At 36.2% G+C, this 12,721-nt stretch overlaps 1 protein-coding gene and 1 long non-coding RNA gene across 3 annotated transcripts in view; one reads left to right on the top strand and one right to left on the bottom strand.

Moving 5' to 3' along the window:
- The window catches only part of LOC136043949 (uncharacterized), an 87,836-nt gene extending 76,011 nt beyond the window's left edge, over window positions 1-11,825 (top strand). Inside the window, exon 5 of one of the 2 annotated variants that reach the window (XR_010621759.1) lies at window positions 11,483-11,825. This is a non-coding gene — a long non-coding RNA (uncharacterized LOC136043949). Of the gene's footprint in view, window positions 1-2,947; window positions 3,300-11,482 lie in introns of those variants that run through there. The other variant, XR_010621758.1, reaches the window with a different exon arrangement.
- The window catches only part of LOC136043948 (JNK-interacting protein 1-like), a 112,376-nt gene that overhangs the window by 79,050 nt on the left and 20,605 nt on the right, over window positions 1-12,721 (bottom strand). The window contains exon 3 of the mRNA XM_065729023.1: window positions 7,391-7,552. Within this exon, the coding sequence (XP_065585095.1) occupies window positions 7,391-7,552 (162 nt within the window). The remainder of the gene's footprint in view (window positions 1-7,390; window positions 7,553-12,721) is intronic.

Genomic DNA, 12,721 nt, shown 5'->3' with positions numbered 1-12,721 from the left:
AAAGTAATTGGAAGATATCCTAATCCCCCTTTCACTACCACCATTTCCCCAAATGTCTCAAATAAAATTTTGAGATAGCCATTTTGTTCGACGTAGTTGAAAGATCCGGAAATTATATATTTGAGGATGACAACCCCTCTAAAGGCCTCAGGGAAAGGGTTGTAAGTTATGCCCCGGGGGCATATAAGGTTCGTACAAATTTTGGAGGGACCTCATTTGATTGCTAATCAAAAATTTTAGTTCCCTTTTTCATATTCAGTGATGGGAGGGTGGATAACCCCCCCCCCACCCCCCACCCCCGTTATTTTCCCGGAATGTATCTGATAGAAATTTCGAGATGGCCATTTGTTGTCGTAGAAACTTCCAAAAAGGCTCATTCGATTGGAAATTAACAGAGCTAAAGTCCTTTTTGATATTCGAAAATGATTGGAGGACAATTAACCCTGCTCCCACGCCCACAATTTTCCAAAAAGCCTCCAATCAAAATTCTAAGATAGTCACTTTGATCGACTTCAATGAAAGTTTCAGAAATTATATCTTTAAGGATGACAACCCCTCCCCCCCACCACCATCAGGGCAAGGGTTGTAAGTTATGCCCTCCGGGTATGTAAGGTATTTGTAGAAAGTTTGATGGTTTAAACTTCTGATGGAGCTCATTAGATTGGTAATCAGAAGTTCTAGTACCCTTTTTAAGATTCAGAGTAATCAGAGGATGGATACCCTCCCACCTCGTATTTTCCTGAAATAATCTGATAGAAATTTTAAGATGTTCATTTGTTGTCACAGAAACTTCGGTAAAAGCTCATTCGGTTGAAAATTCGATCGAGGCGCCCATTTTGTACAACGTAATTGAAAGATTTGGAAATTAGGTCTTTGAGGATGACAACCTGCCCCCCCCCACATCTCTCAGCGCAAGGGTTGTAAGTTATGCCCTGGGAGCCAATAAGGTATATATAAAACGGTGATTGTAAAAAATCGTATGGGATTCATTGGATAGGTAATCAGAAGTTCTAGTACCCTTTTTAAGGTTCAGAGTGATCTGAGGCTGGATACTCCCCCCTCCCCACACCTTGTATTTTCTCAAAATGCATATAATATAAATTTTGAGATGGTCATTTGTTGTAGTAGACACTTCAAAAGAGCTCACGTGATTGGAAATTGAAAGGGCTAGTGCCCTTTTTGTTAGTTGAAAGTGATTGGAGGGCAACTAAGCCCCCTTTCACGCCCACCGTTTCCGCAAACGAATCCAATCAAAATTTTTAAATAGCCACTTTGTTCAACATAATTGGAAGGTCCATAAATTATGCCTTATAGGATGACATCCCATCACAGCTCTCACGCCAAGGGTTGTTAGTTATGCCCTCGGGGTATATGAGGTTTATATAGAAAGAGTGATCGTGCAAAATTCGGAGAGGGCTCATTGGAATGGTAATCAGAAGTTGTCGTGTCCTTTTTAAGATTGAGAACACAATGTGGCACTCCTCAGGTAATGATTGGAGAGCAACTAACCCCCTTCACACGCCCACAATTTCCCCAAACACATCCAATCGAAATTTTGAGGTAGCTATTTTCCCAGTGTATTTAAAAGGTTAAAAGGCCCAGAAATTATGTCTTTAATGACACCCCCGCAGCTCTATGGGCAAGTGTTGTAAGTTAAGCCCTGGGAGTATTTAAGGTTTTCATAGAAAGAGTGGTCGTATAAACAATGGAGGGGGCTCACTGAATTGGTAATCGAAAGTTCTAATACGCTTTTAAGATTCAATGTGATCGGAGGGCAGAAGCCCCCCTCCCGCCCATCACTTCGTATTTTCACAAAATATATCTGATAAAAATTTGGAGATGGCCATTGATTGTCGTAAAAACTGGCAAAAAAGGCTCATTTGATTGGAAATTGAAGGGGATTTTTTTAACCCCTTTTCCATAGGAAGAAGGCTGCAAAAATGTGAGACAAAATAAAAACAGGTCGACTATGTTATATTCAAGAAAGGGTTTAAAGTGATGAAAGTTTTCTCTTAAAGGGCGAGCGAACGGTTTGAAAACAGTATTTTGCTGCTGTGAAACAGCGTAAACTGTAGAAATGTATTATTAAAAAGTGTAATATTCCTTGTACGTTCCTTTTAAACAATTATTTTAGAAAACTTAAAGATAAACATGGTGCAGAAATCATGTTCCGAAATGATGATCTTAAAAAACTTCCCAGAAAAAATTAAGGGGATCTGTCGACATTTCAGATCATCGGTCTTCAATTGATCCTGCAAAGTAAAAAAAAAGTTTGTTATTTTAAGAATTTAATATACTTTCTTGTAGATTTAATTAAATATACTTTCCATTACTAAATGACTTTGTTTTAACTCTTATTCAAAGGTGGAGCTGGGCCACCAAAACTGGGTTGAGGCTCAGCCATTAAAGTCTTATTGCCTTTGCACCCCAAAAAACTATAAACTTCATAGTCCGATAGACTGAAGAATATACAGTAATAAATCAGTTGTTATATATCAGGGGGAGCTTCTCTGCGCCCTTACCCGCTGCGGTGATGTCAGTAAGGACAGTAAGTGGGCAGTAAGGATCCTACTGGGTTCCTTTCTAAGTTGCTCATTATTTTAGAAGTTTGGTTAAATTGAGTAAAAAAATCCATATACAAGTGGTTTTTCAACCTAATTTCAACATATTCCTTATACCAGGCTGATAAATAAAACTTCAATACAGTTATGCCTTCTCAGATCATATAAGGTGTGTTTTTTTTAGGCCAAATGCCATTTTTAACATGGAGCGGAAAACAGTTTATAAGTACAAATCTAGCATAGAATTCAAAATATAAAAAGTCTGCTTAAAAATGTTGGAAAAAGGAACCAAGTGAACAAATGTGAAAACAAGGACGAAGAAAAATGTTGAACCAAACATCTCAAGAATGACCTTACAGTTGTAAAATTATCCATATTTTTCTAAGGTGGCACTCAGACGGACACTTAGGTGACATAACTAGTGCTTATGTTGAGGTTATGCAACAGTTACAGCAACAGCTGAACAGACATAAGGAAATTTACGATGAACCAATAGAGAGGCAGTTTTTCTGCAAAACATTCAAAACTCAAACATGGCCTATTCACCAAGAATGAAGGCAGCTTTAATTGAATTTGTGGGTGAGTAACTGGCTCTATATGAGTTCTCATGATCTTAGCATAAGGGATAAAATTGCTAAGCATAAGGGATAAAAAAAACATCATAACGGATAAATTTGCGCTAAAGTTTGACTCTTTGTCACAGTTCTACTCTTTAAAATAATAAGAAACTTTAGCGTAAAGAGCGGGACGCTGAGGAAGGGACAGCCCCTTTCATATCGGAATAATTTCTGTTTGTTTTAAGTTTTAATGTCGCTCCTTACTTTCAGTGAATTTTTTTTTATTTAATTTCTGAACGTTTTGAATTGATGTATGTTTTGATTTTGGCTCACCGCACATGAATAATTAAAACAAAATTTGCATATTATTTTTTGTTTTGGTTAAATGGCTTTCTCATGGTTTTGATAGGACGATTTTGAAAAAAAATTTGGGAAGAGGAGGCCTAGTTTCCCTCCAATTTTTGGTTACTTAAAAATGCGACTAGAACTTTTTATTTTTTGTGTGAACCTTTTTATTAGCAATAAATATACGTAATTTACGAATTAACTTACGTAACGAACTATTATATTTGTATATTTTTGCTACGTATATGAGGGGGTTCGACCCCTCGCCTTTACCTCACTATTTACACTAAGGCTTGAATTTTGTCCCAATTTTTTAAGAATGACCCCTGAATCACAAAGACCGTAGAATAAAAAGTTGAAATTACTAAAATACTTTAGAGTAAAGAGCGAGGTATTGAGGAGGAGACGAACACCCTTATATATGTAATAATCTCTGTTCGTTTGAAGTGTTCATGCTGATCCTTACTTCCAGTTGAAAAAAAGACTTTTTTTATGTATTTTCTCATTGTTTCTTTTTTTAAATAATGTTAGAAAATCCTGCTTCCCCTTCATGGAAATTCACTTTCCTCCTGATAAATTCTTCCATGGAAAAACCATCCCACTCAACCCTCCCCCCCCGACCCACCCAACCCCCCCCCCCCCCGAACGCGAAAAAGTCTCCCTCAAACCGTCTTTACACTTCCCAATAGCCATTACTATATGTAAACAATGGTCAGAGTTTGTCCCTTGCAGCCCCTCCCCCGGGGACCAAGGGGGAACAAAATGAATGTCTCAAAAATTTGATCTGATGACTATGGGAAAAAATGAGCGTAGGAGGGGGCCCAGGTACCCTCCAGTTTTTTTGATCACTTAAAAGGGCACTAGAACTTTTAGTTCCGTTAAAATGAGCCCTCTTGCGACATTCTAGGACCACTGGGTCGATACAATCATCCCTGAAAAAAAAGAAACAAATAAACACGCATCCGTGATCTGTCTTCTGGCAAAAAAAAAAATACAAAATTCCACATTTTTGTAGATAGGAGCTTGAAACTACTACAGTAAGGGCTCTCTAATACACAGAATCTGATGATGTGATTTTCGTTGAGATTATATGACTTTTAGGGGGTGTTTCCCCTATTTTCTTGAATAAGGCAAATTTTCTCAGGCTCGTAAATTTTGACGGGTAAGACTAAACTTGATGATGAAATTTATATATTTAAAATCAGCATAAAAATATGAATCTTTTGATGTAACTTTCTTACTACAGTTCATTATCACGAACTGTTTGATATCAGTATTGACTTATATTCAAATTCACTGTCTCAAAAACAGCCACTTGGCAATTCTACATAAAAATCCTCTTCTTCATTTATTATAATACCAACATTTTGAAATTTGTTCTAATTTCTAGAAGACTTTAGAGAAATTCAGGACAAGAATGTACTTGGTACTTAAGTTCCCATAAGTACACGAATGATATATTTAAGTATGTGCTTAAAGTACTCTTTAAGAAATTTTCACATGTGTTAGAAGCTCATCTCTTTAGAATTATGAATTTTATGAATAAAACCAATCTCTTCAAATGATTTTGACAGCTTCTAAGAACATTCTTGTCATGTCGTACGTATAATTATAAGGTTGTAGATATCCTCACTATATCTGAATAATTCTAGTAGAGAAACAGGATTTATTGACAATTAAATGTATCATTATATTTAATGGCTTATAGTAAAACACACCTATCACCTCCTTTCATGCTCCGATTTCAGGTCGACGAAATCTACCTTGGATCTTTTTAAGGTATGTAAAAAGTTAACGAGAAGCCAAAATTGATCGGTGAGCTCACTGCATACACGTACTCTCAACCTCGAATGTCAGCAAATGGGTCAGATTGTTCTTAGGCATCACCGCATCTATTGGATAATTTCTCAGTAAAAGCGTTAAAAACATCGCAGATGCCGGGCAATTTTGAGATTTGTGCAAATCCATTTACTTGATTGGGTGTGCGTGGGGGGGGGGATATGCAAGATACTAGGATACGATTTTTTCATAGAATTTTGGCGTAAGAAGTGTAAATTCTCTCTTCGTGGATCTGACTTTGTGAAATATCCAACTTATATTAATGCATGGTTTATCTCACGTATGTGTGGAGGGAAGGGGTCAGAGGGCTCAGGGATGGCCAAAACACAGATCTGAATCCATATTCTTGATGTATCTACCTGATTCTCCTATCATGGACTTTTTAAAAAATTAAAGTTAATTAATTTGTTAAGTCTTTATTTTAGAAGTAAAGACGAAAAAGCGACTGATTTTGGCCATTTTTTCCGCTTCGAATGATACCAGCATCAAAACTGGTGGAATTTGTTTGAGGTAACCCTTAAAACTAATTTAGATTGACTCTACTATAACGGTATTTCAAACAGTAGGCTGAAAAAAAAGTATGGTTCAATCCCACTTTCTAGGGCTATAATGGGAGAAAGGTTAAGGCGACTAGGGCGCGTTCTGCAGATAAAGAATGACAGATTGCCAAATATTGTCCCTTTTGGTCAACCGTCTAGGACAAAACGGAAAGCATGTTGTCCGTAATTTGGGTGAGAATATGTCGTAAAGAAAGATTTCAAGTAAATGGTAACTTCCTGGGAGGGTGTAAAGAGGGAGGCTTTGAATATATTAGGATGGAAGAGGAGGGTGTCCAGCTGTGTTGGCCTTAGGCGGCTTGGTGCTGCGGTTAGTTGTTGGCAGCATTAGTTGGCAGTTCGTAAAAGTTATATCTTTTGTGCATATATTTTTGCTATAGCTTTCTGCTGTTACTTTTTCTTTGTTTCTCAATCTTTTAGCTAATGATATATTAGTTTAAGTTGCTCGTTCACTATTTATGTCTGCATTTTTATATTCTATACGGTTCAAAGGATATTTTTTTTGCAATTTGGGAACGTGACAGAAGAAGTAAAGACCAAAATATGTTTTCTCCCTAGAAATATATGGTAATGCGACAATGAGACAATGTGCTTTCAGAAACATATGGCAGTGTGGCTAAAGAAGAAAATATCCAAATTTATTCTCTACTCAGAAACAAAAGAAATAATAATAAAGACGTTCAAGAGATTTATCTTTCGATGTCTTTATGGTTTATTTTTTAACATAATGATTTTATATAAATTATTTAGAGCGGCGAAGAGGTTTTTTTTTTTTTTTTTTTTTTTTTTTTTTTTTTTTTTTTTTTTTTTTTTTTTTTTTTGTATAGACAAGTGTATAGTTTGGAGAATGTTTCTTACGAATGAGCAACACCTAATCTATTAGCCAATGCTAAGAGAGTCGCATGATTGCACCAAAGAGATAAAACCTATGTAAATTGAATGAAATTTACTATAAATTCCCAAAATTGATCAGTAACAATGTCATTTTTCGTGTGACGGCGTGTTGAAACAATTCCACTGGCAATAGCCAGTCAAATCAAATGAAATATAAACCAGTGCCACGAGTCCAAAGGAGGAGTTTCTGGAATCATATTATATGAGGTTGACTCTTCCTCTTCTATCCCTTTTGTGATATGCCTTTTAAACTTCTTAACGTCATAAAACCCATTTGTAACGGCATGTACGGTATATTGGAGTAAAAAGTCTTAGTTTTTTTTGTCATTTATATCATATTCTAGCTCGTGACTAAAAGGGGATTGGGGAGGAGGAAAAGTGGATACTTTTTGGTGATCATACTTGGAAGACAATATGGGCATAGTTCAGTATCATCGAATAAACAAAACTGGTTGGATTATAACGCTGTTTTGTGAAAAGAATTTCTTAAGAAAAAGAGGCCAACAGTGTGGGAAATCAAAATGACAAGACAATTTTATGGCAAATGGATTTCTGATTCCCTGATTTAACTTAAAAAAAAATTAGAGCTAGATAGGGAATTCCAACGTCAATAATTCAACACTATAGCTATACTCACGTCTATGAAGCAACGGGGTAAGAGTCAAATGCTTTCTACTTCGTTTTCTGTCGGAGCTAGTGCTAGGTCGGGATGGACGACTAGGACTTTGTTTTTCACAAACAACTTTTTCCAGTTCATCTGCTAAAGACACTTCACACTTTACTGATTGTAGAAGTACCCCTGAAACAACAGCTTGGATGAAAAAAGTGTTTATTCAATAATTATGTTGGCAAAATTATAGCCATGGTAAGCCTCTCTTGAAAAAAAATGGATGCATTTTTATAAATGTTAGTGAAAACCTACCGAAGCCAAATAAATAGGGAAAGAAAATAACGCAGGACATTCATTGAAAGTTTCCTGGGCAATTTTTTTTCTCATTTACTTCTTGGTGTTAGTACATTGCTATTTCTATGAATAAAATTTTCTATGAATCTCCAGTGTTCACAACTCCCAAGAGGAGCAAAACAAAGTTTTTTCCAAATTCAGGAAACTTTTCCTTTAGAGATTTAAATAAGAGAAAATTTTTGAATATTCTACAGCATGTAGGCAATAACGTCGATTTATTTTAAGTTAATTTATATATATAAAAATAAGTTGTGTGTCTGTCTGTGGATCAGGTTACGTCATGTTTCTGTGTTGACTGACGTCATGAAATTAGTTGTCGTCATTTTTGCTTTGACGGTTTTTGCTATGGCGGTGACGTCATTAAAGATATTTAAAACATGCGTTCACGGAAAAATGTTTAATTGTAAAATGACTGAAGAACCTACAATGGCAACAGCCGAGGAAGCTGCTCAAAGAGTCTATGCCAAAAAACTTGCTGCTGATAGAGAAAGTAAGAAAAGAAAGCGTGCCGAGGAATCACAAGAACAGCAAAAAAACAGGCTTGCAGCTGATAGAGGAAGTAAGAAAAGAAAGCGTGCCGAGGAATCACAAGAACAGCAAGAAAACAGGCTTGCGGCTAAAGAACGCAAAACCGCGCAGTTAGATGAAAATCCACCTGGAAAGCGAGAGTCAAAACATATCAAAACTGGGATTTTGACTTGGATAAGGTCATCAATGCCTACCAGATTTAAGTTAAAAAACAAAGGTTCGGCGATATGTACTTCATAGTGACGCTGAAAAATAAAGAAGAAAAAAAAACTGAAAAAAATGTAAAAAACTAGAAAAAACTAAAAAGAAAAAACACTCAAAGATAAATTACAGACCGGGACACAAATGACGACCGACACAGAGGGAATATAAATGACGACCGGGAACCTCAAAGAAAAATTACAGACTGGGACACCCGGACACAAATCACGACCGGGAAGATAAATGACGACCGGGACACAGGGACACAACTACAACGGGGACGCCGGGGGCACAGGCGGGATATATAATTGACGACTGAGACACAGGGATTGTTTGAATAGAAATTACAGACCGGGACACCGGGACACAAATGACGACCGGGACACTGGGACACAGGGAATATAAATGACGACTGGGACACTCAAAGAGAAATTACAAACTGGGACACCAGGACACAAATGACGACCGGGACACAGGGAATATAAATGCTATTTATATGCACAGACAATGGGACAGCGAAGAATGTTGTATATTTGCATGTTTTACGTAGTTAAAAATATATATTTATATCTATCTCTATTCACAGGTGGGACACAGGGTCACAGCTACAATGGCGCGTAACTAATATGGCGCGTAACGACTTACGCGCGCGGGGGGGCTTGGGGTGGCGCGAAGCGCCACCCCAACAGCTAGTAATAAATAAAACAAAGTCTTTTAGTTGGAGCAGCATTGAAACTTAAGACGAACACAAACTATCAAACAGTTCGTGGTAACGAATCAAACATCTCTTGGGAACGAACTGTAAGTAAGGAGTGACCTGGCTCAATAGTAGCCGAAACTCTAAGAACTTGATTTTGATTTCAATATAAATATAAAAAATGACTTATTATGCTAATTTTAAACATATAATGCTCATTAAGTTTAGTGTTACCCATCAAAGATTACGAACCTGAAAAAATGTGCCTTATTTTGAAAAGTAGACGAAAAATTACCTTAAAAGTGAAAGAATATGTGGGGGAATGAAAATAACACCATTAAACTCAGCGTATTAGGAAACTGTACTGTACAGGTTTCCAGCTTTCCAGCTCCTATTTGCAAAAATGGGGAATTTTTTTATTTTCACGAGTAGAAAGACCACGGATGCGTGTTTTTTGTTGTTTTTTTTCTCCCCTAGGGGTTATCGTATCAAACCAATGGTCTTAAAATGTCAGAAGAGGGCTTCTTCAAACGGAAACGTAAAGTTTTAGTTCCCTTTACAAGTGACTAAAAATTTCGGAGGGTAGCTAGCCTCCCTGCTACACCCTTTTTCCCAAAAGTCGTCTGATCAAAATTTTATACTTATGCAAATAGTTTCTTCAATATTTCTTTGAATTTTGCGTAATAGGGATTATTTGCAGGTGTTCGAAATGCAGGTGTTTGTTACGTAATCTCACATAGCTTGTTAGATTTCAGGCCCTGCAGTCAAGCGGGGAGGCCCCGGCTGTAAAAAAAATTGACTTTGGTCCAATATTTACACGTGACGATGATCTACTCTTACGTAATTTCGTTTCGGGGACTCTTATAATAGAGCTAAAACAGATTTTGAAGGTCAACGATAAGTAGCTTGTTAGATCTTACTATTCACTTGGCTCAGTATTGAAAAAAGTTCAGCGTGTAAGCATTGAAGATATTGTTCTTGGCATACTCTTTAGTAATGGATGCTTTTACTTTATTGGATATTGAAGGCCCTAGCAACGGTGAAATGAATCGTAAAGTGCCGAAAGTAGCAGTAGAAATTTCAGTAGAAAGCGTCATACCCTACATAGGGACCAGATATTTGTAGTATATTTAATATCACTGAGCAAATTCAAGTTGGAAGAACAGTTATGCTTTACAGCAAAAGTGAATATAATTTATATAAAAAGATTAAAAGAAAGATTAAATTCATTACTGAAATAAATTGAAGACAATGATCTGAATAAATAAAAACAGGAGTGAGTTTGATTTATTCTGTTTGGATATTTACTAGCAAGAAAGTGTCTTCATTCCTTTTTAGTCTATAATTGGTAGTGATAGTGTCAAAATTAAGAAATGGCTCAATTTGAGAAACAAAAAATCATACTGGAAAAATGTTTGATTCTAGATTATTATTTTCAAGATTTATCTCTTCAGACGAAAATATTCTCTTAAAGAATGCTTAACGATATAATGAGAAATGATTCTCCGTCTCTGGACTATTTTATACGTCGTGGGCCATATGAATTTACTCAATATTGACATAGCAATTGAAACAATAAAATGCTATTGCGGTTTTTCTTTTGAGCACAATCTAGAAATTTGTTTATGACGGCCATTTTCTATGGCAAAAATAAATAAGTTAAAAAAATTTTGTGACATCATTCGATTATTCCTCCTTCTAGAAGACATTCATTTTATCGATTGCGAGTCAGTTTCTTTTAGAAGTGAGACAATGAATATTGAAGATTTCGTTTGTATACGTTGGGCAGCTGTTCATCCTGTGAGTATTGTACTGCTGTTGATGACTATAATGAAAAGTGTAGAATATGCAATCCATATAAATTGCATAGAGGATACGGAATGCAAATTAAAGACTTTAATTCCTGTCTTGAAGATTTTTTTGACTCTCACACTAGAGGTTTCTTACGCTTCAATTGCCACTACGCTAAATGCGATCAATGTTAAAAAATTTACCCTGGTATGATTGGAAAAAACCGTAAATGTGATTCAGTTAATTTTCAAGAGACTGGTATCGTCGTGGTTTTAAATTGTTTTGGGAGGAAGAACCTGGTCTAAGCTTCAATTGCTGGAATAATAAGAGAGTCTGGTTCTTATGACATCCCTGTGAAGATACTGGCTACTATGACTATAAACGTACTGACTAATATTTTGCTGTTACAGAAATTTATTCTTCATATGAGAATATCGCACGTGACATTGCTTAAAATAAGCAAATTAAAACAAATGAGCATTATAATATGAATCAAAATTGACTTTACAAGGAAATATAATAAAATTGGAAGTTACATTATTTTGTAGAAAATGAGACCCTGACTTTGCATGCCAAGATGAGTACAAGTTGAATCCTGACGAGCTACCGCCACTTATCGTTACTGATGGGTACCTCTAAGTGGAAGAAGGAATATGAAGAATGAAGATATTTATTTTGCAGACATTTTTTATTAATAAATACATTCAAAAACATTTTTAGAGCATTTTACTCTTACGACGCTGAAATCAATATTATACAGGTAGGAAAGGGTATTTTCAACCATAAAGTCATTCAATCGAGGATTGTCCACATAAATGCTGAGAAACTCACTGGAAGTATAGCCACGACATCAAAAACAAAATACTTTAGTGCACGAAAACGATAGCTTATGGTTTAAAAAAATGAATGTTCTTGTTGTTGAGTAATAGTAGCGTGCAAATATTGCCTTTTTGGTCAACTGATATATCTCTTATGACTTCCTGAAAGTTCCAGATTAATTTGCCCAGTCATTCCTGAGTTACGCTTTCTTGACAACCCGTATACACATGACGTGTTTTGAATTAGTTCAACATTCCCACTCCATTCTTTGAAAGGCTCACCTGAATGCACTTCGTCTTTCTGGAGAATAAAGATCAAACGTGCATACCTTTCTCAATAACATGTATAATAAGTAAACAAGTAACGAATTGCCTAACTTACACCCCTTCTCTTGATGGTTTTCTGTGTGGGGGGGAGGGGAATTGACATCCCCAATGGCATAATTACTGGGCCTTTCAACAATACAGAAAAAAAAGATGTCTCAAAATTTGATTGCACTTTTTTTACTTAGAAAATGATAGGCTGTCAAGAATCAATTTTGTCTGTTAAAAAGGGCACTAAAACTATTTATTTTCAATCAAATGAGCCCCATCCAAAGTTTATACAATCACCCATTCTATAAAAACCTTATATACCTCTACGACATAACTTACAATCCTTGCCCAAGGGCTCTGGGGAGGTGTGTCAACCCTGGAGGCTTTTTATATGTTCTTTGGACTGTTTTTAACAAAACAGTTATAAGATCATTAATCGAAAACTGACATTTTTTCAAATAATGCCAGCAAATTCCCGCTGAAAATTTCCGCTGGAACATCTCCACATGCAAAATTGAACTGACAAGGAGAAAGTACGATAAATAAAAAGAATCTCCAATAGGAATTCTGCCCAATCCTTCCTCTATAAAGTTTTATCCAGAATTGTCCCTCCTCACAGAAAAGTCTCCCCATGACAGCCTATCCCAAGCCCAA

This window comes from Artemia franciscana, chromosome 2, assembly GCF_032884065.1.
Source record: "Artemia franciscana chromosome 2, ASM3288406v1, whole genome shotgun sequence".
NCBI classification, from domain to species: Eukaryota; Metazoa; Arthropoda; class Branchiopoda; order Anostraca; family Artemiidae; genus Artemia; species Artemia franciscana.
The sequence above is the reverse complement of the archived record's forward strand: the minus strand, read 5'-3'. Positions and strand labels throughout refer to the sequence as shown.